General features: G+C 51.3%; 1 protein-coding gene across 1 annotated transcript; it reads right to left on the bottom strand.

Moving 5' to 3' along the window:
- Positions 1-5920: 5920 nt before the first annotated feature.
- Positions 5921-27089, bottom strand: ZMYND10 (zinc finger MYND-type containing 10). The gene is made up of 12 exons (XM_074959866.1): positions 26961-27089; positions 26259-26367; positions 24896-25012; positions 22226-22279; positions 20112-20264; positions 17210-17298; positions 16526-16626; positions 15152-15324; positions 14001-14126; positions 9642-9763; positions 9139-9264; positions 5921-8277 (listed from the first exon to the last, which is right to left on the bottom strand). Exons 1-12 carry the CDS (start codon positions 27053-27055, stop codon positions 8178-8180), a joined length of 1365 nt encoding a protein of 454 aa, XP_074815967.1. The 5' UTR covers positions 27056-27089; the 3' UTR covers positions 5921-8177.
- Between the last annotated feature and the right edge of the window lie 571 nt (positions 27090-27660).

Below are 27660 nucleotides of genomic sequence, written 5' to 3'. Positions count from 1 at the left end.
TCGTGAGAGTCCCGTACCAATGCTGCCTGGGCCACGCTGGGGCAATCAGAAGGACCCAGGCCCTGTCTGTTTTTATCTTCTCCAAGACATTGCCGATCAGCGGGATCGGGGGGGAGGCATAGAGAAGCTGACCCACCCAGGATAGGAGGAAGGCATCGGAGATGGTGCCCTTGCCCAACCCCCCCAAGAGCAGAAGCGGGGACACCGGTGGGTCTGCCGTTTCACAAACAGGTCCACCTGGGGAGTGCCCCACATTTGGAAAATGCCATGCACCACCTCTGGGTATAGCGACCACTCGTGCTGAGAGGAGAAGTCTTGGCTCAGGCGATCCGCTCGAGAGTTGCGGGCGCCTGGTAAGTGGTGGGCTTCCAGGCAAATATCATGGGCTATAAAGAGGCCCCACAGCCTGAGGGCTTCTTGACACAGGGCAGAGGAGCAGGCCTCTCACCTTGCCTGTTGATGGAAAACATTGAGGCAGTGTTGTCTGTGAGAACCTTGACCACTCCGCCCTCCAGGTGCACGTGGAAGGCCATGCATGCCAGACGGACTGCCCTGAGCTCCTTGACATTTATATATAAGGCAAGGTCCCGTGCGGACCACAGACCTTGGGTCTGAATGTTCCCCACAAGGGCTCCCCACCCTATGTCCGACGCATCAGACACCAGGTCCACGGATGGGGGCTGGCCATCTGTGGAGCCATCCATGGAGCATGAACGGGACCCCGCGGAGCATGTTCCCCAGGGAGGACCACCATCGAAGAGAGGTGATCATCGGTTTGGGCACAGTGAGGACTTTGTCCATCCTGTCTCTAGACTGGGAGAACACCGAGGCCAACCAGAGCTGGAGTGGCCTCATCCTGAGTCTGGTGTGGTGAATCACATATGTACACGCTGACATGTGACCCAGAAGCTGGAGGCACGCTTTGGCTGGGGTCACAGGGAACCTTGTGACTGTGCTGATGAGCTCCCTTAGGATCTCGAATCTGTCCAGTGGGAGGGAGGCCCTGGCCACTGTCATGTCCAGGACTGCCCCAATAGACCCGGTGCAGCACACAGAGTTTAACATGGACTTGGTGTCGTTTGCCAACAGGCCCAGAGTGTTGCACATGGACAGAAGAAGTGCCACAGGACCCCGCACCTGCAACCTGGAGCTGCCCTTGACCAGCCAGTTGTCGAGATAGGGGAAGATTTGGACCCCGCGGCGTCTGAGGTAGGCCGCAACCACAGACATGCACTTTGTGAATACCCTGGGAGCAGTGGACAGGCCAAACGGGAGGACCGTAAATTGGTAGTGTTCCTGCCCAACTGTGAAATGGAGGAAACGTCTGTGTCCCTCAAATATATGAACGTGGAAGTACACATCCTGCAAATCGAGGGTGGCGTACTAGTCCCCAGGATCCAGGGAAGGGATGATGAAGGCCAGAGAGACTATGTGAAACTTGAGTTTTACCATGTACTAATTCAGGCCTCGCAGGTCCAGGATGGGCCTGAGCCCCCCTCTGGCCTTCAGGATAAGGAAGTAGTGGGAGTAGAAGCCCTTGCATCTGAACTCCTCCAGTACCACCTCCACTGCTCCTAGGCCAAGAAGCCACCCCACCTCCTGCTTGAGCAGGGTCTCATGAGGGGGGTCCCTAAGAAGGGACAGGGATGGAGGGTGGGTGGGTGGGGTAGAGGTAAACTGGAGGGGGTTGCCCCAGGAGATGGTGTTGAGAAACCATCGGTCTGAGGTCAGCTGCGACCACTCTGGGAGAAAAGCACACAACCGGTTGGAGAAGGGAAGCTTTATTGCGGGTGAATCCCTGGTATGAACTGGTAAGTAGCCCCCAGGCATCCCACTTTGCGCCCTAACCTGGGCCCTTCAAGGGTAAACAGGCGGGAGACTGGGATTGCCTCTGCGGGCGTTTCTTGTAGTCCCTTGACTTTTTATAAGGGAGCTCATATTTAGAGTGGGTGGCCTGGGGTGGGAGCCTGCTCTGACTTAAACTTGGTCCTGGCCGGGGCCGGGACATAGAGGCCAAGGGTCTTAAGGGTTGTGCGTGAATCTTTCAGGCCGTGCAATTTCACGTCCGTCTATTCCACAAATAGGGCCTTGCCATCAAACGGAAGGTCCTGTAAGGAGTTCTGTGCCTCGCTGGACAGCCCAGACAGCAGGAGCCACGACGTCCTCCTCATGGACACCGCGGAGGCATAGACCTTGCAGCCATATCTGCGGCATCTGAAGCAGCCTGAAGGGCCACCATAGCAGCAGCCATACCCTCCTCCAGCAGAGCCTTGAACCCCTTTTTTGTCACACTCTTAGAGGGAGTCCTCAAATTTGGGCAGAGAGCCCCACAAATTGAATTCCTATCTCCCCAGTAGGGCTTAGTGGTTCACCACCCTCAGTTGGAAACTCGAGGACGAATAAACCTTCTGCCCGAATAGATCCAGTCTCCTCGAGTCTTTATTCTTAGGAGATGGGGCTGGTTTTTCCACAATAGGTGCAGTGGTACTGGGCTCCTTGGTCGGCACCATGGTACCAATGGGCCCCGACGTGGCCCCCGATGCAGCCCCTGGTGGTGGCTTGCTTGGTGGCCGGTGTCTCAGAGAGACCATTGGCCTCCCTTTCTCAACCTCCCAGGAAGGAGTCGGTGGAGCGTTCATCCCCGGTTCTGCACCCAGAGGGGGACCAAGCGGTGGGACCTGCGGCACCGGTGGGTATGCAGAGTACTGCGCTCCCATCCTCATCCTCCCCGGATGAGCCGATCAAGGCTCCTCTTCCACCTGTCCCACAGGAGGACTCTAATGCCCACCAGGAACTGTTGAAAAGGGTGGCATCAAGCCTCAACCTTCAAGCTGAGGAGGTGGAGGAACCCTTGGACTCCCTTTTCAATGTCCTCTCGGCTTCGGCACTGGGCAGGGTGGCTCTCCCGCTCCATGAAGGGATGCCGAAGATTTCAAATGCCTTGTGGCAAACTCCGGCTTCCTTGCCACCCATCTCTAAGAGGGCAGAACGGAATTACTTCATGTCCGCTAAGGGGCATGAATACCTGTACACCCACCATGCTCCCAACTCCTTAGTGGTCAAGTTGGTCAACCACAGGGAGAGGCAGCACTTCAAGCACTGGTGCACGTGGTGGGCGCACATACACCTATTGTGGAATGTACATGAGCAATCACTCAAAAAAGGAAAAGTGACTTGCCCAAGGCCACCCATTAAATCAGTGGCAGAGCTGGGATTAGAACCCAGAGCTCTCAACTTCTAGTCTAATGCCTTATCACTTGAACCTCTCTCTGAAGAAATCGGGGTGTTACCTGAAACTGGGCCAGCTAGTAAGCTTAGGGAGGACTAATGACCCACCAGAGTTTGGCAGAAAGCAGCATGTTTATTATTCTGATAGCTAAGCTCAAAAGTGGGGAGCGGGGGAGTCACACACGCATTTGCATACTCACGCTCCCAGGACAGGCACAGCACGGGAGATGTCAGGATCCTTCAAGGTAAGTGTCCCACAGCACAGCAATGGAAAGGTAAGTCTTCCCAAGGCACGATGGAATGCAACGCAGCGGACCACTGGCCAGGCGGTCCGGGTGAAGGGCCTTCACAGAAGGTACAAGCTTGTGAGTGCACTCCTGACCACATGGTCCCTTCCCCTTTTAAGGACCTGCTCTACAAAGGCAGGGAGGGGACTTAAGCATCCTGACTGAAAATAGACCCACAAGTTCAAAGCCCAGCTTGATCAGCTCAGCCCTTCATCTTCCAGAGCCTCATACACTGAATTTCATGTTTTGTTCGTTCACCATGTGATCTTCTGGCCAAACCTTTCAAAACTCAAGCTCTTAGAGGGCCTCAAAGATCACACAGGGCAAAAAGATCTGAGTGAAACAGGTAATGTTACAGCTGTGGTTTGCCTAAAGGTTTCCCTTACAGTGCAGAGGTCCACCCCAGAGGTGGCTGTATCTCAGCATGGAAAAGGTTCCCTTGTGTGCACTTTTGAAAAGTTAGAAGCATTTCAAAGCAGCCTGTTACTTGATTATTTCCTGCTCCACTAAACATTAAGCACCCAGATTGTAAAATCACATCATGGATGATGAGTCAACAACTTCTGACAGAGAAAATTTGGTGGCAGCCAGTGCCCTCTTTGTTTGGTGCCCGAACGTCACCATATTTCGGTGCTCTTCCAGTTCAGCCTCTATCACATGTATGGCTAAAAGCAGGAATTTCTAAACCAGATCAATCTCAACTGGTAGTTTCTAATTCCCAGTCACTGCCCTCCACACAGAAAGCGGCCGGGGGGGGGGGGGGGGGAGAACGTCTGTCTGTAGCCCCCGTTAGTGTGGTCTCTGAGCACCTCACAATTTTCAGTGTAGTTCTCCTGATCACTGTTCCCTCTAAGCTGTGGGTGCGCACACACAGATCCGAAACCCCGCGCACATGGCAAAACACCATGCTCACAAAAATGTGCACAGAAGCACAAAAATTTGCACAGAATAAAATGCCTGTCAAAAATTAGAGGAAACGTTGCTCCTGACCCTTCCTCCAGGATAGGACTGGGGCAAACCCAGGGCCAGTTGAGATGCCAGGAAGGGGTTCAGAGGGTTGAAGGAAGAGGAAGATCTAAAGCGTGGGAAGCTGGGAGAGCCTGTGATAAGAGAGCCCCTGTCCCTCTAGGTTGGCCTGGCCCAGCCTGCTCTTGTTTACATTCATGCTTATCTACAAGGAAAGATTAAAGAAAATGCTGAATCTAACGTCCACAAAAGAAAAACTGCTCTCTGAAGTCACAGGCTGGATCCTTCTGCCCAGCTCTTTAGAACAACAAACATCTCTGTCTAAACTAGCATCTGTCCAAGAGCCGCATCCAGACACAGGTGACGTGGGCCTCAAACGCCCTCACAGGACATTTCCAGGAGTTTGACTTCCCAGCTCCACTTCCATTACCTAGTTTTTGCACATACTTGTGGTATTTCCCATTCACTGTGCTTGTTCCATGATTGCTGACACTTGGGATTTTATCGTGAGTCTCAAGATACTTGGTGATTTTCTTAAAGCCCCAGCTCCCGGAGTCAAACGATTAACAGAGCATCTCGGCTCACACTTAAAAGAGAAGTACGTTTCTAGCCCTTGTGGTTGTGGAGAAAACCTTGATAACATGGCCACTAAAGGGTGAAAGACCAGCACTGGTTATTTTTAAAAATCTCATTATTTTGGGGGCTTAATTCATGCTTTTTGAACACTGGGGATTGGTCAGCCTCACTTTTTCTAAAGCATCAGATAGAGTGGAGACTAAGCTGAAAGTTCAGGTGAGAACAGCATAGCCTTCAGAAGAGTTCAGAGCCGGATCCAAACTTCACTGCTTTACTTATCATGGGTGGAAGCAAACCACAGCATCTAACATCTCGAGCGTTCAGGTAAGTCTGGCTCCTGATTTGACTAGCTTAGACCTATCTCTAACATCAAACCAATCTAGCAGAAGCAGCCTTCTCTCCTTTTCTGGAGGCATATTTATATAAGCCCATGGCTTCTGGGCAGGATGACCTGGGGTTCAGCGAAAGATAAACAGCCAGAGAGGCCACTTTTGCAGCTACACGATGCCCTGGGACAACTCTTGCAGGACTATTTGTTGTAACTGTCCACATGGTCATTAGCGAGACAAGGTGTATGAGCATAAGATTGTTTAGCGTAAGTAGTTAGCACATACTCTAAGGGACTGAAGCGAAGTGAAGACTCACCAGCATGGCGCCTCCTGCTGGTCGTCTTGGGAATTAGCTCAACTCCAGCCCAGAGCACCCTCTGTTGGCTGGTGTCTCGCCTGCCTCAGGCCCCGCATCCCTTTACCTCGGGGTTCTGCCCCCAGCTGTACCCCCCCACTCTGGGTTTCCCCTCCCACCTCTTAACCCACCTTGCCTCAGTGGCTACTGCCAGTCATCATCTAGCCCCCGCTCACTGGGGCAGACTGAAGTCTGTAATGGCCACTCATCATTGGCAAGGGGTTAGGACCTGCTGCCTTTGCCTATCCCCAGGCTGTATCTCTGCAGCCCCAGTACCTCTGTAGGCCTGGGGTTTTACCAGGCTGGAGCTCCCCAGCTCCCTTGCCCTATTCCCCAGCACTGCTCCAGTTCAGGTACCTTGCTGCCAGGCAGCTAGCCCTTCCCACTCCAGGACTAGAGTGAGACTCCTCCAGCTTCTCACCCTCAGCCCTCTTATAAGGGCCAGCTGGGCCCTGATTGAGCTGGCCACAGCTGTGGCTGCTTCCCCAATCAGCCTAGCTTGGCTGCTTTTAACCCCCGTTCTCCAGGAGTGAGGCAACTGCCCCACTACAGGGACCATTCAAGGTGAAGTGGTCTGTTAACACCTCGGCAGCCATAGGACTAAAAGAGGGGAGATGATAGGTTACAGATTGTTGTAACAAACCATATATCCAGTCTCTGTTCAGTCCACGATTTTTAGTGTCTAACAGAGTAATGCATTTAAGTTCTGCTAGACATTAAAAATCTGTTCCACTTTACATTTTGCTGTGAGGCTGGGAGTACCTTTCCCAGACGTGAAGAAGAGTTCCGTGTAACTCGAAAGCTTGTCTCTCTCATCAACAGAAGTGGGTTCAACAAAAGACATTACCGCATCCACCTTGTCTCTCTCATACCCTGGGATGAACACAGCTACAACTACACTGCATTCACATACATGGTCATTAACAGGATTGAGCTGGCAGGATTCAGGCTCATTGGAGGCTAACACTGGGGGAGCCAGCACACCTCATAGCATGACCCAAACAACTGGGGAAGTTACTCATGAGCTTAGCTGCAGGGTTTTCAGCATGGGGGGGGGGACACAGATGGGGATGAGGGGGCAGGAAGATCAATATCAAACGTGACTTAAGACAAGCTGCATGGGGACTGATCCTTGGCATTCTGACCAGAACACGACTTTGAATGACCAGGGCTGACACAAAGAGCATGACTTGGGCTGCTTTCTGGATGGAACTGATTGTTCATTTCATTTCTCACTACAATGCAGAGAAAATCCCAGAGCGGGAGGCAAGTCCCTCGGTAGCCACCAAGACACCGCATTATGCTCTCAACCATGAAACAATGAGCCTTTGAAAATTGAAGTATTTGTCCTAACCACATCCGTTTCCCTGCCCCTCCCCCAATCTACACTGCAAGGTCTGTGCAAGGATGTTATAGAACTGAGCACCTAGATAAGGAAGGCACAGACGATGTCATTTCCTGGGCAATTCCCTCCCTGCATGTATGGCCCTGACTGGCATCTGAGCATCAACAGAGACCTTGTAAACTCATTACTGGCAGAGATGGGGTTTATAAAATCCTCCCCAGTAGGATGATGCAGGAAATAAGTGAGGAAGTGGTTTTGTCATCTCTAGGGTGGCTGCTGCAGAGTGTTGCAGAAGGGAGATGAATGAGAACAAGATGATTAGTGGCTCAACCCATTTACTGGAGAACAAATTGTAGGGGGGGAGGTGGGAGTCCCAGCAGAAGAGGTTCTGAGCCCAGTGAGGCTATTGCTGGCCTCTGAGCCTTGGGAGCAGAAAACGTATTTTCCTTAAGGCCCATGGTGCATTCCCAGCAGCAGGTAGTGAGAGCAGCAGTCAGTGGTTGGTTCCAAACTTGCCAGCTGCCATGGTGGTGCTGCTGCTGCAGAGTGGCAAGATCAGTGCTCACTGCCATGCTGCATGACTGCAGGTGGCACCTGCTCCGAGCAGGATGCCCGGTGACACAAGCTCCTTCTGAGTCACGGGTGACAGCACGGAAAAAGCTGCTTAGCATAAACGGGTCACCGAGGTCAGGAGCAGCCTGTTCTCAAGCAAGGAAGGGTTCAGAAACTAGGAGACAGAATGGGGTATGAGAGAACCAAGGCTCCCAATCTCAGCAGGCAATTTTCCTAGCTGCCTAGAGGGAGGCATCAGTTGTGTCGGCCAGTGGCTGCTGCATCCCGCTGAGCTGAGCATGATCTCATGGTAGTGGATCTGGCCCTACTGTCCTTGGCTGCAAGGCTGGGATCTGGAGCAGCCCATGCACTACTGCAGCATGCACAGTTACACAGGAGGCAGGCAGCACTGGTGCACTGAGCCCAGTTTAGATGAACAAGGGGTTGTCTGTCTCCAGTTCTAACTGGCGACCCTTTGCTCTTGGATTGCTGGAATGCCGGGGAGAAGTAGTCCCTCTTTGGAAGGCTCCGGCTCTGCATTATGGCTGCACTTGCAGGTCCTCTTTTGTTTTCTTCAGGGCATCAGCCATCAGGTTGCATGCTTTCTTGTGCTTCTGCCAGTGCTGCACCTGGCACTCCCTGCAAAGGGAAAGGGGACAGAGGGGCAATGGTAGAAAGGAACACATTGGGAACTGGGTCAGGAGGTTGGTATGCGCTATGAAGGCCTTCAGCTCTACATGTCTGCTTTAAATAAAGGCCAGCCAGGGACAAAACCTGTTACCATCTACCCGTGGTTCAGTGGTCTGTGTGAAACAGAGTAGGGGTACCTGTTGTAGTGGTCAATTGCCCATAGCCATTGTCACTGACTAGTCCCCTCTGCTAGTCTCAGCAATGAGGCTAAGGAGTCCCAAAGAGGCCAAGGACACTGAATTCCCACCCAGGGTGGTTCCCTCTAGGTATAAGGTGAAGCACATTCACTGAGGAGAGGTTAAGGTGGGGAATCTCACGCGGCTGCTTTTGTTGTGGATAAACAGGGGACTCTGGGGTCTCAGCCCAGCACCTTCCAGCATCAGCACAAAATTCACTTGGATCTTCATAAAAGGGAACATGGAAAGGCTGCTTCTGCTCCGGCTTGTGACAAAACTGACCCCAGTGGAGATTCACTGTGGTGCAAAGACAGCTGACTTCACAGTTCCAGTGATGTTGATCAGAGGGTTAGGGGCTGTGAATTCATGCACTGATTGGAAACTCCATGGCAGTCATGAAGCCCAGGTGCATGGGGTATAACACCCCCCACCCCCATCATGACAGGTGCAGAGACCAGCCAGGGCTGCTAAACCCAGCATCATTCAGGTAACAGTAAGCACCAGCATTGGCATGGCCAGGTCTCACAGCAGGACTCTAGTACCAGCTGCGTGCCCAAGGGAGAGGTGAGATCCCAGCTAAGCCCTGAGGGCAGCAGGGAGCTCTGACAGACCAGACAATGCTAAGCATCATTACCGTTTGCAGTACCACTCGTTCTGGCAGCGAGAGCAGCGCTTTGTTGCCTCCGAGCCGCACAGCCCGCACTTGGGTTTCTCTGGGACGAGAGCCTCAATCACATCCAGGTTGTATGTCCGCGCCCATCTGGTTGGGGATAGAAAGCAGGCATCAGCACCTAGAGCAGGAGACTCATGATGTGAAAGGTGGTGCCTGTCCTGCACAGGATGGAGCCTTTAGGTCTGACCCCGCTATCCCTCCCATCCCACTCTCCAAAGGGACCTCCTGCCACAGGCTAGGATTACTGCATCGCTCAGTATCTCAGTCCTCCCCAGGGCAGTGAAACTTATGCTGGCTATTTTCTCTTGTCAAGAAGCCCCTGCTCATTGGGACGATGGCTGTGCTGGGCCTCCTGTAGCTAGCAGCCTCATGGCACAAGAGGAAAATAGGGACTGGCCTTGCAAACGGGCTCTCCTGCAAGAGGGAGCTCAGGGTTGCTCACCATACAGCAGCTGGGATCTTACCGGCACGCCAGGTGTTTCAACTCGTCCTCTGAGGGGCTGAACATGTGCTTCACCTGGTGCTTGGCGATCGCCTGCCACTTTCCAGAGTTCTCTCTAACAATGCGGTCCCTGATGACGGGAACCTGTCGGGACAGCAAAAAGGGTGAGAGGAGAGTCCTGTCCCAGCATTATAAGCCTGCCAATATGGGAGTGATTCTGGGGCAGGACATGCAGGGGCAGAAACAATGCCTGGGGTCAGTGTAGCTCAGGCAGGTGATAAGCACAGACTTGTATGAGAGCAGGAAGCAGGGATGAAGGCTGTATGTGGGATGAAGGAAGAGGTGACCAAGGTGTGTGTGTACATGTGTGTGTAGGGAGCTAAAAGAAGATGTGACAGAGCTGTTTGTACACACACATTTGCACACAGGACCATGGGCAGCGGGTATCATAGGCTGGTGGAAGCTGTGCCTCCCCAAACAGCCTGGCGTGGCCCTGCCCGCGCTCCACCCCCAGACCTCCTCCTGCCTGCTTCCAGTTCCCCTTCCCGCTCTTCTGCGGCCGAGTCTGGGATAGGCAAACTGGAGCTGGTGCTCGCAAGGCCCACGGCTGGGGGTGCTGGGGCTGGGGCCACGCGGTGCCGACCACCCAGCGCTGGGGTTGGGGGTGCTGGGACCACGCCGCCTGCCTGCCCAGCGCTCTGGGGCTGGGGGGCACTGGGGCCAAGCCACTCGCCTGGGGCTGGGGGCGGGGGGGGCATTCTGGTTGTGCCACCCACCTGGCATTCCGGGGCGGGGGTGCTCCCGCCACGCTGCCCGCCCGGTGTTCTGGGGCTGAGGGTGCTGGGGCCAAGCCACTTGCCCCAGGCTGGGGGTGCTCCAGCCTCGCTGCCTGACCAGCACTCCAGGGCTGGGGCTGCTGGGGCCGCGCAGGGCGCCTGGCAGCCATGGGGGCAGGGGATGCTCTGGGCTCCAGCAGGGAAGAGGGGGCAGAAGGGGAGGGGGAGGTGCAGGGCCTCGGGCAGAGGGGGAAGGGCTTGGGGCTAGCCTCCCCCAACAGCTTGTTCACCCACCGCCCATGCGCAGGGGGGAAGGAAGATGACAGATCTCTGTGTATACACACAAGTGTGTGTAGGAGCTGAAGGAAGATGTGACATATCTGTGTGTGTACAGGTTGAAGGGAGCTGTACACATATAGATCTGCCAGTTGTGCATGTAGGGGGTGGAGGAAGATGTGGCAGATCTGCAGAAGCAACAGCAGTCTGCTATGAGATGAACCCCTTCTCAGAGTTTATTGAGAAGAGGCCATAGCACGTGCCTCCTAGCTGCATGACACTGAAGGGAAAGCTCAGTTGTGAACAGCATTTATTCTGGGGAGTGCTTTGATCCCCCGGACCTGCTGCATCTTCCCAGTGCATTTGCCTCCTTAAATTCTCCTAATTTCCTCCCTTCCACCCACACACTCCTTGAATTCCCATGTCAGCCCCAGCCTCCCTTCTCTCCAGGAGGATGGAGGTGATAAGACTTCTTTCAGATTCCTGCACTGACAGAGGCGATAAGGGCTAAGTGAAACAAGGCTATGCCTCCCTCTAATCCTTGGGAGTGAGAGATCAGCAGCAGGGCTTGAAACCCAGTAACATGAAGCACTCTCACCAAGCTTGGGGGGGTGGGGATGGGGGACAGGGACAGGCCCAGATTGGACCTGAACCCAGCACTCCAGAATCTCTTGCCTGATTTGATCTTACTCCCTGAACTGAGAACTTTTTCCACTCATCATTTCTCTGAACAGAAACACCCTCAAGAGCCTTTCAGTGCAAAAGAGCAAATGCCAGCCAAGAACAGAGCACGGAGCTCAGACTCCAGAAGAAAAGCTGCTGTTTCAAAGGAAAAGGAGTACTTGTGGCACCTTAAAAACTAACCAATTTATTTGAGCATAAGCTTTCGTGAGTTACAGCTCACTTCATCAGATGCATTCAGTGGAAAATACAATGAGGAGATTTATATACATACAGAACATGAAAAAATGGGTGTTATCATACACACTGTAAGGAGAGTAATCACTTAAGATGAGCTATTACCAGCAGGAGAGTGGAGGGGGGACGGGGAAGAAAACCTTTTGTAGTGATAATCAAGGTGGGCCATTTCCAGCAGTTAACAAGAATGTCTGAGGAACAGTGGGGGTGGGGGGGGGAGAATAAACAACGGGAAATAGTTGTACTTTGTGTAATGACTCAATTTGCAAATTGGATACAATTAACTTAGGCTTGAATAGAGACTGGGAGTGGTTGAGTCATTACACAAAGTAAAACTATTTCCTTTTCTTTTTGCGAATACAGACTAACACGGCTGCTACTCTGAAACCTGTTTCAAAGGAGCTGTCATCCCTGCAGAATAAAACAGCCAAGCAGAGATGGTGAGAGAAGGACTGCTCTCTGAGAAGCAACCAGTGGAAAAAGCCTTTTTCATCATCGCTTGGCACAGTGACAGTGGGTGAGTTCATTGGGCAGGATGCGTGATCAGCATGTGTGACTGCAGCTGGCTTCACCCAACCCACTCAAGATGCTGAATTCCAATTACATGCATGAGGCTAGTGATGCAAGCTGAAAAGGAGATTGACGAGATTAGAACGGCAGCACATTGAAAGGCCACACAAAACCCTCCAGAGCGATAGCTACCAGCCTCTGCATTGCTAACTCACTCTGGGCTGGCCAGATGTGGGAGCGGAGAGTGACATCCTACCTACCTCCACTCCATCCTTACCAAAATCATCATCATCCCTTGGCCCTTGGTTTACTGCACACCTTCCTCCTCTACAGCCTCCCAGCTCTCTGGACTCCAGCCGGTGCAGAATGATGCTGGCACACATAAAGAGGTGTGGCTACAGTATCCGTCCTCAATCTAATCAAGGTCCAGGTCAAAACTGCCCTCTGTTATTAAACCCCTCAAGCCAACTTTAAGTGCAATGTCTCTCTCCCTCTTCCCCGTCCCACTCCTCCACTCAGCACTCCTCTGACCCTCCACAAAGTTGCCACTCTGGGTATAAGAGCCTTCTCGTCTGGAGCGCCTGCCATCTGGAAGAGTCTCCACTTTCCCATCTCTTTGCAAATCCCATCTGAATGCACCTGTCTTCTCCCCATTACATGCCTCTCAGTTTCCTTCTCTCCCTGCTAGCTTTTATGGAGCACTTAAATACATTTGAGGATATGCTTCTGTGAAGGATGCAATGCAAATTACACAGGCGCATGCTACAAAACCAAGGACCCCATCCCTCACCCCTTACTCAACTCCCAAACTTCCCAGAATTCAAGGAGATTTTAATATTAACACCAAGGCACTTGCAATCAAGTTGCTTGAGTGGCACAACTTTTCTGGCCCTCTCTCTTGGAGTAGAGGGCCAACTGTCCCAGGGCAGGGTGCATAATAAGGAACTCTTCCATGGCTCCTACCATACATGGAAAGGAAATTAAGGGTTCTGGTAAACAAAGAGTTAATTGTCACTGCGAGGCAGCTGGTGTCTCCCCCTCCACTCAGACACCTTGCTAAAGAGTCAGTGTAATCATGAGGTTTATAATCCAGTGTCATGTCATTAATTGTTGGCTGCTGCCTTGCTCCCCACTCAGCCCTGGCTGCAGCATGAATCAAAGGCTGTCCCACAAAGACGCTACTGGAGCGGAGTGAGCAGGAGTCTGTGTAAGACTCCCATCCAGGTACTGTGAGAAGAACAGGCAGGCACAGTTTGACCCATGGTACCGATATGGCTTCCATTACCATGGTAGCTGTGCACCTCACAATCTACAGTGTGTGTATCCAGACCTCATACACCCCTTTTGGGGGGCAGGGCTATTATCTCCATTGTCCAGATGGCGAACTGAGGCACAGAGAGTCTGAGTGACTCACCCAAGGAGACTGTGGCAAAGCAAGGATTGAACTCAGTTCTCCCAAGTCCTAGGGTAATGCCGTAACCACTGAGCCATCCTTCCTCTCCATAATATAGAATTCCATCTCAGGGCTCCGGTGATTTTGGCTTTGCTCTCATATCACCATCGCCTGATGCAAGGACGAACTCCCTGCTTCTCAGCTGCCTGTCTAGCCTGTGTGGAAGCAAGCCCCTAAGTTGATAGAGCAGAGGCCCATTACTAACATGAGGAAGCACTGGATGCCGTTGTAGGGCCAGTAAAAGAAGAGTGCAAAGTACAGGTTCAGTGCCAGGGCACGTGCCCTCTCTCATCACAGCACCATGGTCTCCAAGCAGTAGGAATATACTCTGCCTTTGGAAACGGGAGATGGGATTACAGAACGCTACCGAATACGAAATGCAGCAGCCTTGTGCAGCTGGAATGGAGGAGACAGACTGGCCTTGGGAGAGGGATGGTGCTGGAGGTACCTGCTCCAGGATGAGGTCCTTTTTGGGTGGAACAGGCTCTGTTACTACGAGGTGACTCAGAAATCTCTGCATCTCCACCAGATTTGGCAACTGGTCAATGAGGACATCAGTCAGGAATGCACGGAGCTAAATCCAGAGAGGGAGAGAGGAGGGTGAAAGGAGAGAGATCAGAACAAGGCAAAGAAATAATCCACTGGTTAAAAAACAAGCTGCTGGAAAAGTGGCCAGGTGGCCACATGCCAGCTCAACAACGCCCCATTGAGCAGAGCACTAACTGCAACAGAAAGAGTGTACAGAAGGGTTAACATCATCAAGGGCTAAAATCATCCGGACTCCATTGCTCAACATCAAGAGCAAAGCTAGGTATTAAGCAGTATCAAAAGCCTGCAGTACCTGGAACTGCAGGAAGTGCTGTGGGTGAGGACTGAGGGGCATTTTCCAGATTGTGTGGAGAGCTCAGGGCTGGAATAGCAGGGGGGGCTGTGTGTTGGGATTGAGGTGCATTGTCAGAGTTGTATGGGAGCCCAGGACAGGAAAAGAGGGAGGGGGGCCGGTGGGCTAGGACTGAGCTGCATTGGCAGAGCTATTTATGGGAAGTTTGTATAGCACCTGCCAGCATGGTACATGGCTCTAGTGCTCTCAGACTCATCCTTCTACAGGCACTAAATCCATAAATGGCATAACTCTAATTAAAGCAATAAAACAAACCTCTCCACCTCAGCAAGCCACTTGTGAAATTCTCACTAAGGTGGTGGATTGGCGGCCCTATATCTCCACAGAAACTGACGCAGCAGTCTGAGTTTCTCAACACACCCTGTCAATGGGTCTCAAACCTGGCCTGCAGAGACCATTCTAGGGTGAGTCTAGTCCCCATGGCCCTCTCTGTCCTTGGACTTTGCTGATCAACAAGATGCTAATTCATGCCAGTTGGTGGGGTATTTGCCTCTAAACTTGACTGGCATGAACAAAGAAGCCATCTTGGAACTGATGACATGGTATTTCCCAGCTTGTGATACAGGTTTCAACCAGGAAATGCTCACCTGGCACATTTTTGAAGTGAAGACAAGAGGGCATCTATACCTGCGGGAAGGTCCCTGTGCCTAGGCACCATGCTGGGTATATGTATGACTATGCACACTGAAGTCTTGTACCTTTAGGAGCTGGCTCTTGTTGAAACCATCCAAGTTGTATTTCCGCTGGCATTCTGGGCTCAGGAGGAGGTTATAGAGGGAGAGCCACACCTGCCCATCCAGCTTGGTCATCCTCACGTGGTCTTCAGGCGGCACAACATGCCACGCTCCATTCTCAAACTTCTTTAGCTTGCCTGAGACACACAGCCAGTAAGACAGAGGGTGAGACCGAGACACCAGAGAAAAGAGGGCCCTGTGGTTAGGGTGCCAGCAGACCTCAGACCTTGGATCAATTCTCTGCTCCAGCACAGACTGCCTGTGTGACCCTGGGCGAGTCAATTAGTCTCTCTGCACCTCAGTTTCCCTCTGTAAAGTGGGGCCAATAGCACTTCCCTACCTCACAGAGGTGTGTGAGAATAAACATATTAAAAGATTGTAAGATGCTCAGAGACAGATGATGGGGTCTAGATAAGGATCTAAGAGAAATGAACAGAGCCCATGGTTTTATCATCTGTGTATTCACTCAGGAATAGCAGTGCAGACAATGCTCAGGGCCAGGGTCGTTGTGGGAAGAGAAGAAACAGAAGAACTGATCGTGGGTCTGTGGCAAGAGAAAAGAAAGATGATGTGTAGCTTCTGGGAGCAGCTTGGACTCCTGGAGGAGATTGTGGCTGTGCTTCCCACACTTACCTGGCTTTACTTGCCATTCCAGGGATGTGTTGTGTAGCTAGTGGTCCTGCCTACATAGGCCTTGCAACTAAATTAACCACCATGCTTATACTTGGCTGTGGCTGAATCCCTGTAATGCGAGTGTGGACTAGCCAGCCTGGTTCTGAACCAGGTTAGCTCTGCCAACACTGAGCTGATCCACTGTATCAGAACCCACTTTAAGGTGGCCTGGAAGCATGCTTGTTAAACAGTTTGGAACTCCATTTTGGATGGGGCCTCAGCGCACACAGCAAGGGTGGGAAGAGGACAGTTGCCAGGGAGAAGTGGGCTGATAACCAGGTCTTTCTAAGCAGATCCTGTTGCTGCTTACAGGAGCATGGGATTCTCTGCAGGGCAGGATGGGGTGGGTGAAGGGGGCTGGCAGATACATGAGGGTTGTATTGTGCTCTTTTACTGCATTGGGGACATCAGCTTGGGAACTCTCAGATTTGGATGAGAGACAGCCACAAGCAGGGACCATTTTTGGAAGTGCAGCTCCTCAATCCCAGCCGAGCGGCGTCTGCTCAAGAGCTGAGCCAATGGGCACATACAGTCCCATGCAGAAAGTGATCCCATGTACATGGATGGGAGGGGAGGGAGATGGGAAGACCAGATGGAAACCCATGTGAGAGATGGAAAGTGCTACCGCCCCATGGATGCACTAAGGTATGAGCGCATGATTCATACCTGCTTCGCAGAGGCTCCATGGACAATGCTCCAGGAGCTCTACCAGGAGGCAGGGCAAGTTATGAGTGTTCAGCATCCGTGTCAGGGCACTCAATGGCAAACTGTGGAGAAACAAGAGAGGAACTAGTGAAAACACCTATTGTGAGCAGTACAAGATCAATTACAAATGGTCCCAAGGCTCTGGGAAAAGCAAAAGTGACAAAATAAAATAAATTACAGTCAGACCAGGGGCAAAATCCACACAAGCAGCCATTGAGAACAGCCTGATCCCACACCAGGATCCACACAACCAGTCACCAAGCATAGCAGGATCTATACACCAGGGCACTAGTACCAGGGTCCACACAGCCAGTCACTGGCTGAAGCCAGATCCAGCCCCTTGTGCTAGGTTTGATACTTTCAGCTGCTAGGATTGATCTGCAAACCAAATGCCCAGCAAGATTCACTCTGAGGGCCAATCTGCACACTGAGTTCTCAGTGCCAGCCAGAGCTGTAGTGCCACGATCTGCACATCCAGCTACTACACACAGCGGGATCCAGACACCAGGGCACTAACGCCAGAACTGATGCTCCCAGTCCCTGAGCACAGGAGGACTGACATCCGCAGACCAGTGCAATGACTTAAACAACCCCACCCCAGCTCCGAGGCTCATCTCTAGATTCTCCTGTGAGCCAGCTGCTTACCTGTCTACCTGATCAGTGATGAAACGGAGCACAGAAAGAGCCCTCAGGGAGATCTCAAACTCCATCATCTCTGCCTGCTTCTGTAATTCCTACGGGGGTGAAAACACAGACTCATACAAGCACACCAAATATAGGGCTAGATTTTTTTCTGCAGAGTAACAAAGGAGGCAGCATATGAGCTGGCTCTCAGTAGCCAAGGACTCATTAGGAAGCCCAAGCCACATAAAGCTGATTCCTTCCCCAAGATCAATGTAAACTGCAGTCACACAAACACCTTTCAGTGACGGAGAGCTGAATGGTGTAAGCACTCCTGAAGATAGCAGCTAGTCCATGACATGAATGCACCAGGCTCCCCATATGAAGTACACCATAGGCTGCTGTTGGCTGTGTCACATATAGCCAGGTTGCAGTAGGGCAGATCATTTACCCAGTCCTGATGCTGAGCGCTCAAGGCCGGCCCAAGGAAGGAATAACTGCCCTGATCCACCATTTGAGAGATCCTAACGTTAGCATGGCCCCACCTCCAGATACCCACCCCCGAATCCCTTCTGTAAACTCCAGCGTCATGATCCCGCGTCTGGAGCCTCCCCAGGTTGAGTGGATGGATATAAACTGGCCATCAAGAAGTTTAGGCTTGAAATTAGGCAAAGGCTTCTAACCACCAGAGGAGTAAAGTTCTGGAACAGCATCCCAAGGGGAGCAGTGGGGGCAAAAACCTTAACTGGCTTCAAGACTGAGCTTGATAAGTTAATGGAGGGGATGGTACAATGAGACTGCCTACAATGGCATGTAGCCGATCTGCGACTGCGAGCAGCAAATATCGCCAATGGTGAGTGGTGGGACACTAGATGGGGAGGCTCTGAGTTACTACAGAGAATAATTTCCTGATGTCTGGCTGCTGGATCTTGCCCACATAACTGATCGTCATATCTGGGATCAGGAAGGAATTTCCCCCCAGGTCAAATTGGCAGCGACCCGAGGGAGGTTTTGCCTTCCTCTGTAGCATGGGTCACTTGTAGGTTTAAACTAGTGTAAATGGTGGATTCTCTGCAACTTGAAGTTTTTAAATCATGACTTGGGGACTTCAATAATTCAGGCAGAGGTTAGAGGTCTAATAGAGGAGTGGGGAGGGGGCAAGGTTCTGTGGCCTGCAACGTGCAAGAGGTCAGACTAGATGATCATGATGGTTCCTTCGGGCATTCAAGTCTATGAATCTATGAGAGTCTGAGTCCATTGCGTTAGGGGAATAGGGAGCTGAGTTATCAGGGCAGAGAGCTAGGTAGGATGACAGAGAATGCTGTGCTCTAAAGCAACTGCAATCCTAGGCAATGGATATGACTTCATCTACCATCTCTATGCCCATGACTCACAGATCTACCTCTCCATTCAGGACTTGTCTCCTTATGTGCAAACTAAACTCTCCACTGGTCTCTCTGACATCTCCATGTTGGTGTCCAGCCATCAGCTTAAGCTCAACATGACCAAAACAGAGCTCCTAATCTTTCTCACCCCATAAGCCTCCCTCCATCCCTCCCGCCTTTCTCAGTTACTGTGGACACTGCCACCATCCTCCCTCAGGCCCAAATGCTGGTTGTCATCTTTGACTCAGCTCTCTCTCTAGGTCCTCACATCCAGGCTATGTCTAAATCTTGCTGATTCTTCCTTCCTAACACCTCTAAGATACAACTTTCCCTATCCACCCACACAGCCAAAACTTTTGCCCAGACTCTCATCACCTTGCATCTCAACTATGGCAACATCCTCTTCTGGCCTTGACAAATGCAACCTTGCCTTGCTATGCAGAAGCATTCTGACTGAAAAGATCATTTCTCTAGACCTCACTTTGACCACATCTCCTCTCTTTGAGTTCCTCCACTGGCTCCCCTTTCTCCATTGCAAACAGGAGATCAGACTAGATGATCACAATGGTCCATTCTGGTCTTAGAATCCTTGCAGGATAAGTGGTTTTCAATACTGCAATAGCTAAGACTGTCATTCTCCCTTGGGCCAGCTCCAAGGGTTAAGAAAAATGCGCAGTGGGGAAACACTTCCCTACTGTTCTCAGGAGTCCCATGACTTCCTCTCCAGCTTTGAAAGATGATCATAAGTTCGGGCAGGAGGCCAAAGGGTGAATGCAATTCTGGAGACTACTGCTGAGGTTGCTGTGTCTCACTTTAAATCCATTTTACTAGAAGATTCTGATGTCCTGTTTACAGAGAAGAATTTTAAGAACTGAGGAAAAAAAAATCCCAGATGCACAATACCGTCTCACACCAAAATGAACTGAAAAAGCAACAAGCGATGGAGCAACAATAATGACACACCCAGAACTGGGAATGCTTCAGGAGGTTGGGCATGACCTTTTTCTCCTTAGGTCATTGGTTCAAAACTGGCCCAAGACTACAGAGACTGAGTTGTTACCATCTCGTGCGGGCTGGGTGGCCTGTGTGAAATGAGTCTTAGGCCAGTTCCAAGTGGAAACCTATAGAGATCTCAAAAAAATACCATTGCAATTAATCCTGACTGGTTCCCACACTCCTAGTCTTAGCAGAGAGGTCAAAAACACAATGGTTCATAGAAACTGAACTGCTCTCTTGCCCCTAGAGAGAATCTCATAAAGTCATGGTTGAAGCACACTTGTAGGACAGAGTGGGAAAACTAACACCGTCTCTGCTCATGATGAGCCACCTGTGAGAACAAATCACCAATCAAGAGACCTCCACCAACACCAAATTCATGTAGAGGAATGCCCAAGTAGAGTGGATTTATTCATCAGGTTCTGGATACGAGGGCCTTCATGACTATTACTATGTGTCTTTCCCAGTCATGGAAATTTAACTTCCCTCCAAGTACAAGGTCAGACAGACCTGCTGGAAGTTGGGAACTTGCACTTTTAACCCACCTGCATTGATGCTGCATTGGTCACATCCTCAGGCAGAAACTTTTCGTGGATTGGAAACTCCCCGTTGGTGCTCTGAGCTGCTAGCAGGGTCAGTTTCCGGTAGCTATAATCAATCAAGTCCAGAATGGTGTCCTCAGCGGATTCGCAGATCTCCTACACAACAAGAGGGCAGCAGAGAGCTGTTTGAGAGGAGAAGGTATTCCCTTCAGAAAGATCATTTTTCAGATGGCCTTCTGATTAGAAAACACCTCTCCAACTGCACCAATACCTGCAGACCTCAGTGTCACAGGGGACTGATTGAGATCCACCTTATGGCTTCAGGCTGAACATTATAGACATGGGTTGTTTGAGTTGCCTTAATTCTGTATTTCCACACTCTCAGTTATCTGAGGTTTTATGCTTTGTCTTTAAAGTGGCAGAACTGGGACTAGAACTCAGGGGGGCCTTGTCACAGGATCTGGTCTATGCTCCAGCTTGTCACTAGTCTCCTGGGAGTGACAGCTTTAGCATGCCAGGCTCCAAGGATCCACACAATCCCACAGGGGAAGGTCTGTGACCTCCAAGCCTGGGCCTTTGGCACCAGCGTCCCTTGTCTCTCTCGGTGACTCCCTGCAGTGAATCCAGCCAAGCCAGAGTCCTGCGGGAGGCTGTACTTTAGCCCTTCAGGGTGCAATGCTCTCAGTATTTACAGTGACACAGGCAGCCTTTTAAAAACACGGTAACCATTTATTGGTCACCAGGAACATAGAATCTGGAAGTCCTCAGGTTAGCACAGAGAAATGAAGGTTAAAGTATAGTCCATTCTGGTCAGTCCAGAGCCCCAGTTAAATTGTAGTGAATCCCATGCTCATGTTCAGTCTCTCCTCCACAGTCTGACCTCCTTGGTCAGTTTCCAGGTGAGAGTCCTGACTCCTTCCAGAAGCCAGCACTTTATCCCCCCACCTCACACCTTCCAGTCCTTTGTTACGGAGCTGGGGTCTGTGCCCAGATTCCCTGCTGTGAGGTGGGGAAATCCATCTCCCTCTAGGTTGCTGTTTGCTAGGTGTCAATGTCCTGGTGCCTGGGCTTTTCACTGTCATCTCAGATTTTCTGTTGATATGGGGTCGGCCTCAGTCAGTCCTTTTTTTAATGACCCATTTTTTAATGACCCATTAAACCTGGCTCAGACAGCTAGGTTACACACATCCACCTAGCTCTCTTAACCGGCCCTGACAGCAGACTTAGTCCTTCCCCACACCCCAGGTAGCCAGATAAAATATAGGGGAAACTGAGGCACACATAAGACTCATAAAAATGCTACAGAAAACTCCCACTTCATCACAGGTCTGGAATCTACTCCCATGATCTGTCCACTACACCATTTGTCTCCTTATGTGCAAACTAAACTCTCCACTGGTCTCTCTGACATCTCCATGTTGGTGTCCAGCCATCAGCTTAAGCTCAACATGACCAAAACAGAGCTCCTAATCTCTCTCACCCCATAAGCCTCCCTCCCTCCTTCCCGCCTTTCTCAGTTACTGTGGACACTGCCACCATCCTCCCTCAGGCCCAAATGCTGGTTGTCATCTTTGACTCAGCTCTCTCTCTAGGTCCTCACATCCAGGCTATGTCTAAATCTTGCTGATTCTTCCTTCCTAACACCTCTAAGATACAACTTTCCCTATCCACCCACACAGCCAAAACTTTTGCCCAGACTCTCATCACCTTGCATCTCGACTACAGCAACATCCTCTTCTGGCCTTGACAAATGCAACCTTGCCTTGCTATGCAGAAGCATTCTGACTGAAAAGATCATTTCTCTAGACTTCACTTTGACCACATCTCCTCTCTTTGAGTTCCTCCACTGGCTCCCCTTTCTCCATTGCAAACAGGAGATCAGACTAGATGATCACAATGGTCCATTCTGGTCTTAGAATCCTCACAGGATAAGTGGTTTTCAATACTGCAATAGCTAAGGCTGTCATTCTCCCTTGGGCCAACTCGAACTCCAACTGCCTCTCTAATTGCAACTTTTGGGAAAGGTTTGCCATGTTTCATATGCATGACCTGAAATCACATCTGGGATTTCCCCATTCTGGGGCCCTTGACTTAACACAGCAGAACTCATCTCTTACCTTATGAAAAAACACTGTCTCCAGGAGGTTAATAATAGAAGCTTCATGGTGGAGCTGAGGGAATGTGGGGAGACAAAGCAAAGGTCAGAGGAACATCATCTACAGTGCCCATGGTAATATGTATCCAGCCTGTAACTGAGGTAGCCCCCAACACAGGTGCAGCCAAAAGTCCAGCCAATGAGGCAAATGCAACCCATGGAGTCCTTAGCCAGGCTCATCTTGAATACAGATACGTGGCCTGTAGAAACTACAGGTCCTGACTCCCAGCAAGCAATGCTCCATCATCATCTGAGAGCAGGCTGGAGCACTTCGAACTGGGAGCCAGAGTCTGAACCTTTGTATCACTGCAGTCTGCAAGTTTATCATGCAAATGATACCCTCTGGTTCCTGGCAGATGGCCAGTATGGCCCCTCTACTGGAGTAGTTTTCCTGGCTTCACTAGAAGAATACTAGTGCACTGAGATACAGGTGTGTCTTTTGCTACTGAGATCAGTCCCACCACCAAAAGGGCCAGTGAAGAGGTTTCACTGAAATTCTTAAAGCAGCAAAGGGCCACCGCTTTCCAGTCACCCTGGGGGTCTCACAAGACATTTTTTGGTGGCCTCAGAGTGTGGACAATTTTTTGGTGGCCGCTCTGACAATTTTTCCTAAAATATTAATTAACTTTAGGAAAAACAAATAAATATGCATATATACATGTCCAAATCATTGTAATTTATTTATGTAGGTTTTTATTGCAGACTCAATAATAAAAATAATGTAGTTGTTTCTATTCTTTACTAGACCTAAACAGAACAGAATCAAATAATGTGCTTTGCACGTTCCTGTTTTTGTTGTTGTTTCTTTTGCATTTTTGGTTGTTTTTTTTTTTTTTTTTAAGACTTGCTAGCTAGTAAGTCTGTGTCTGTGAAAAGTGATATCTGTATGTTGGCAGGGGGAGCGGGAGGGCGAAAAGAAGTGTTAATAATCACTGCCCAGGAGGCTGTGGCTGCACAAAAAGCCCCTGGTGGCCGCATGCGACCACGATGGCCGCATTTGAGAAACACTAACCCAAGAGATCCCATCAGATGGCAGGAGCTGTTGCTGTGAAGATGCCTGGAATCCTAAGAGCACATTAGCTGCATTACAGGTAGTGCGGGAGGAAGTTCTACACCTTCCTCTAAAACAGTGGTGGGCAACCTGCGGCCCATCAGGGTAATCCACTGGCGGGTCCCCAGACAATTTGTTTACATTTGCACAGTCGCCCGCAGCTCCCAGCAGCTGCGGTTAGTCATTCCCGGCCAATGGAAGCTGTGGGAAGCGGTGGCCAGCACGTCCCTGAGGCCCGTGCAGCTTCCCACAGCTCCCATTGGCTGGGAATGGCAAACTACAGCCACTGGGAGCTGCAGGCAGCTGTGCAAATGTAAACAAACTGTCTGGGGGCCCACCAGCGAATTACCCTGACAGGCCGTGAGTGGCCCGCAGGCCACAGGTTGTCCACCACTGCTTTAAAATATCCATCTTTTGCTGCTATCAGAGCCAGAGTACTGGACTAGATATACTATTAGTGTCTACTGCTATCACAATTCCTAGGAGAGTGCTCCCTGATCCAGCATTAGCTAGTGGCCCTAGTTGAAGTGTCCAGGGCAGACAGGACTGTGGAAGGATTTCTTAGAATCCAAAGAACTTACTGGACTGTCCTTCCTTCACATACATGCTGGTTGCAAACAGTGTGGAGTCCTGTCAATCAACAGCATGAACACCTGTGAGCGGTGCTAACTAAAAGGCAATGAAACTCAAAGCAGAAAAGAGGCTGTCTTTTAGAAGCAAGAAATTTGTAGTGCCATGTTAAATGGCCAGAATACCATACACGTTCAGTGCTTGAAAGAAATGTAAAATATCAGCCCTGAGAACTTTTGGTCATCCAAGATTCTATGGCTGTTTCTAAAGGGACAACAGTTACCCCAGTGTCCTGGCCAAAATCTAGGATAGGTGACTACATTCTGCTGGCTGTCAGAACTTCTATTGTAGTTTCAACTGGATAGGAGATCGTTCCTCATTTCCTGTCCTAAACTTAGGTAGTGTTGCTGTGTGTGCTGTTAAACAGCTGCAATGCTTCACCATGGGGGGGTGGGGGAGGGGGCAGCATTTCAAAGGTGGAGGGAGTGATCCTTGTGAAAAGAAGTTCTTTGGGATCCTTGAGAAGGCCCTATGTAAATAAGGATAAGTTATTTTATCATTACACCATTGCCTAAAACCTCTTAGAATCATAGAATATCATGACCTCAGGAGCTCATCTAGTCCAACCCCCTTCTCAAAGCAGGACCAATCCCCAATTTTTGACCCAGATCCCTAAATGGCCCCCTCAAGGATTGAGCTCACAACCCTGGGTTTAGCAGGCCAATGCTCAAACCACTGAGCTATCCCTGCCCACCTGTCTTGCCTCTCTAGCCCTAGTGAGCAGTGACTGTCCCACAGAATTTGTGTTTCATAAGAGTTTTGCCTGTGAAAATGACTCACATGCAGCTACCATATTAAAAACCTTAATGGAATATGGACAAGGTGTCTTGTGAAGCATGCCTGTTGAAGCAGACGTACCATGCAGTGCTACTACCCTGCAGGACATTCCAGATCATGGCAATGCACTTGAATACTGTGCAAGTTTGTTCTCCAAGACCTCTCTGAACTCACCACCAAGTAGATGGGAAAGGTGCTTTTTGGCTTGAAGTCCTCCAGCTGGCACAGCACAGGGAACACCTTGTGCTTCCAGATCTCCACAGAGATCAATTCCTCGATGAGAGTAGGGATCTGGACAGAAGAATAGACCGTGGAAAGTGAAACCTTTCAGGCAAGAGAAAATGGACAGAGAAGCCTAGTGCCATATGAGTATTTTAGTCCTAGAGGAGAAGATGCTGGGACAAACGGCAGCTCTCCTTGTTGGCAGTTTTGTTGCACTGTTCATCTAGGTACTTTCATGTGCCTCATCATCGTATTATTTCCTTCATCCCATTGACAGTCATTTCTGAAATCATATCTGTCCCCATCTTTCCATTGAATGAGATGGGACAGTATATCTGGTGCAGGTAAAGGAGGGAGGCAGAGATCTGCTAGTCTATTTCCTAATACACCAGCAACATTTCCAAGTGACCAAACTCACCTCCGAGATAAGCTCCACTGACTTCAGAGTTACATCAGAGATAAGCATAGCCCATGATCTCATGGACAGAAAGACTCACTTTGTTTAGCAACAGTCCCTCTCTGGTGTAATCAAACTTGCATTCGATGTTCAGTTCTGGGGTCCTTTGTACCCAAAATATAGACAAACTGGAGGGAGTACAGAGGACAACAACAGCTATGATTTGGGGGCTGAGGAGGGTTACTGGGAGGAGAGAACAAGAGCCAAAGATGTAACAAATTTAGGCTAGAAAATAAGGCACACATTTTTAACAATGGGCAGACCAATTTGTCTAGGGATGTGGTTGATTCTCTGTCACTTGAAGTCTTTAACTCAAGCTTGGCTGTCTCATTCTCAAAAAATATGCGCTAGCTCAACCATGAGATATGGGTTTGATGCAGGAATCACTGGGTGCAACTCTATCGCCTACGTTATTCATAAGGTCAGACGAGATGATGAGAATGGTCCCTTCTGGCCTTAAAATCTATGAATCTATAATGTGGCTAAACGACTGAGGTCCAGTGTCACAGACAGGGCTGACAACATAGTATTGGAAGGGTGCAGATACCAAGTAGGGAGAGAATTTGATTAGGTTGGTACAACAGAGTGTATCTGAACAAAGGAAAATTTGGGCTCCATATCAGGACACATTCCCTGACAGTAAGGTGAATTAGGCTGTGGATGCATCTCCCCGAAGAAAGAGGCAGGAGCCCACTTGGACTAGGCACTGTAGGGGGCAAGGTTGCCTAAGCTTGGTTGGGGGAGAAGGGTGAATGGGGCCCTGCAGAGCTTTCCCTTTTTGTCTCATCCGCTGGATGCTCTCCCCATGGAGGAGGGTGCTCTTACCCGCCAGCTCCCTGCGGCCTGCAGAGTGCTCACCTTAGCATAGTTCACCAGCAGCTCAATGAGGAGCTGTTCCTGACCGGCAGAGGCACTCAGAATCGCCTGTATGTTCAGCTTCTCAATGGCCTCGTGCTGCCGGAGCCATCTAGGGAGCAGGGGAGTCAGTGTCCACATCCCATGGCACACCTGGTACCCCAGCCCCTCTCCATGCCACCTTCCCCATTCAGAGACTAACCCCCAACCCAGTGGGATGCTTGCCCCCCTCTGAAGGACTCATCACATCCCCAAAGAGTTCCCTGGAACTGGAGGGCTTCTTCCTGCAATCAAAGGCCCACCCCCCTAGATCCGGTGGGGGCTCACCTTTGCCTGAGGATCAACCCCTCAAACCCACTGGGGACTCACATCCGTCCCCAGTCCACACAACCCCCCTTGACTCACTCCCCCTCACACTCCATGCCCCTCTTAGCCCCCAAGGCCTCCACACACACTGCCCCCTCCCCTCAAGTCCCCCTGAATCCCCCCGCCCCCCAACTCAACTCGGGACCCCCCTCCTTACATCCCTCCCCCCCCGGGCACGCCACCCCGCCCATCTCTCCTGGGGGCCCCGCTCCACATCCCGCCCCCTTAACTTCCAGGGGACTCCCCCACACCCCGCCCCCACCTCTGCCGGGACCGCGCCCCCCGGCCCCTCTCCCTCTCCCCCCAGCCCGGCTTCGCGGGGGACGCCCCGTCTCGGACCCCTGGTCCCCGGTGTTCCGCAGCGGGCCACCCCGCAGCGCCTGCACCAGGGCCTCGGCCTCCCCCGGCAGCAGCAGCGCGGCCGCCTCCGCCATGGCCCCACGCCGTCACCATGGAGACCGACAGGGCGGGCGGGGGTAAAGCGGCCGCGAGAGCAGGGGCCCGCCCGGCACCGCCCCCTCCCCTCCATCCTCTTCCGTCCCGTTAGGAGCCCCCGGCCTGTCCCCTGGGCGGCCTGGCCCCCCGCCGCACCAAAGAGCCCCTGCTCCATACCCTGGCTCTGCTCCCCCGCCAATGTGCACCAGTCCCTCCGCTCCACTGGATAGGCCCTGTATTCCTGCACTGCTCCCCCCGAACCGAGTACCAGTGTCCCATTGCTCCAGCAAGGCCCTGTCATGTATCCCGGCACTGCTCCTCCACCACCAGGCACCAGTCTCCCCCTGCACCAGAGAGACCGTGCCCCCATGCCCCAGCACTGCACCCATGCCAACAGGCCCCAGTCCCCCCGCTGCACCAGAAAGACTGTGCCCCCATGCCCCAGCACTGCACCCATGCCAACAGGCACCAGTCCCCTCGCTGCACCGGAGAGACCGTGCCCTGGCGCTGCGCCCCCACCAATGGGCACCACTCCCCCTGCTGCACTGGAGAGACCCTGTATCCCTGCACTGCTCCTCCACCAACAGGCATCAGGGCCACCGCT

This window comes from Natator depressus, chromosome 7, assembly GCF_965152275.1.
Source record: "Natator depressus isolate rNatDep1 chromosome 7, rNatDep2.hap1, whole genome shotgun sequence".
In the NCBI taxonomy this organism is placed as follows: domain Eukaryota; kingdom Metazoa; phylum Chordata; order Testudines; family Cheloniidae; genus Natator; species Natator depressus.
This window is presented reverse-complemented; position numbering and strand designations above follow the sequence as displayed.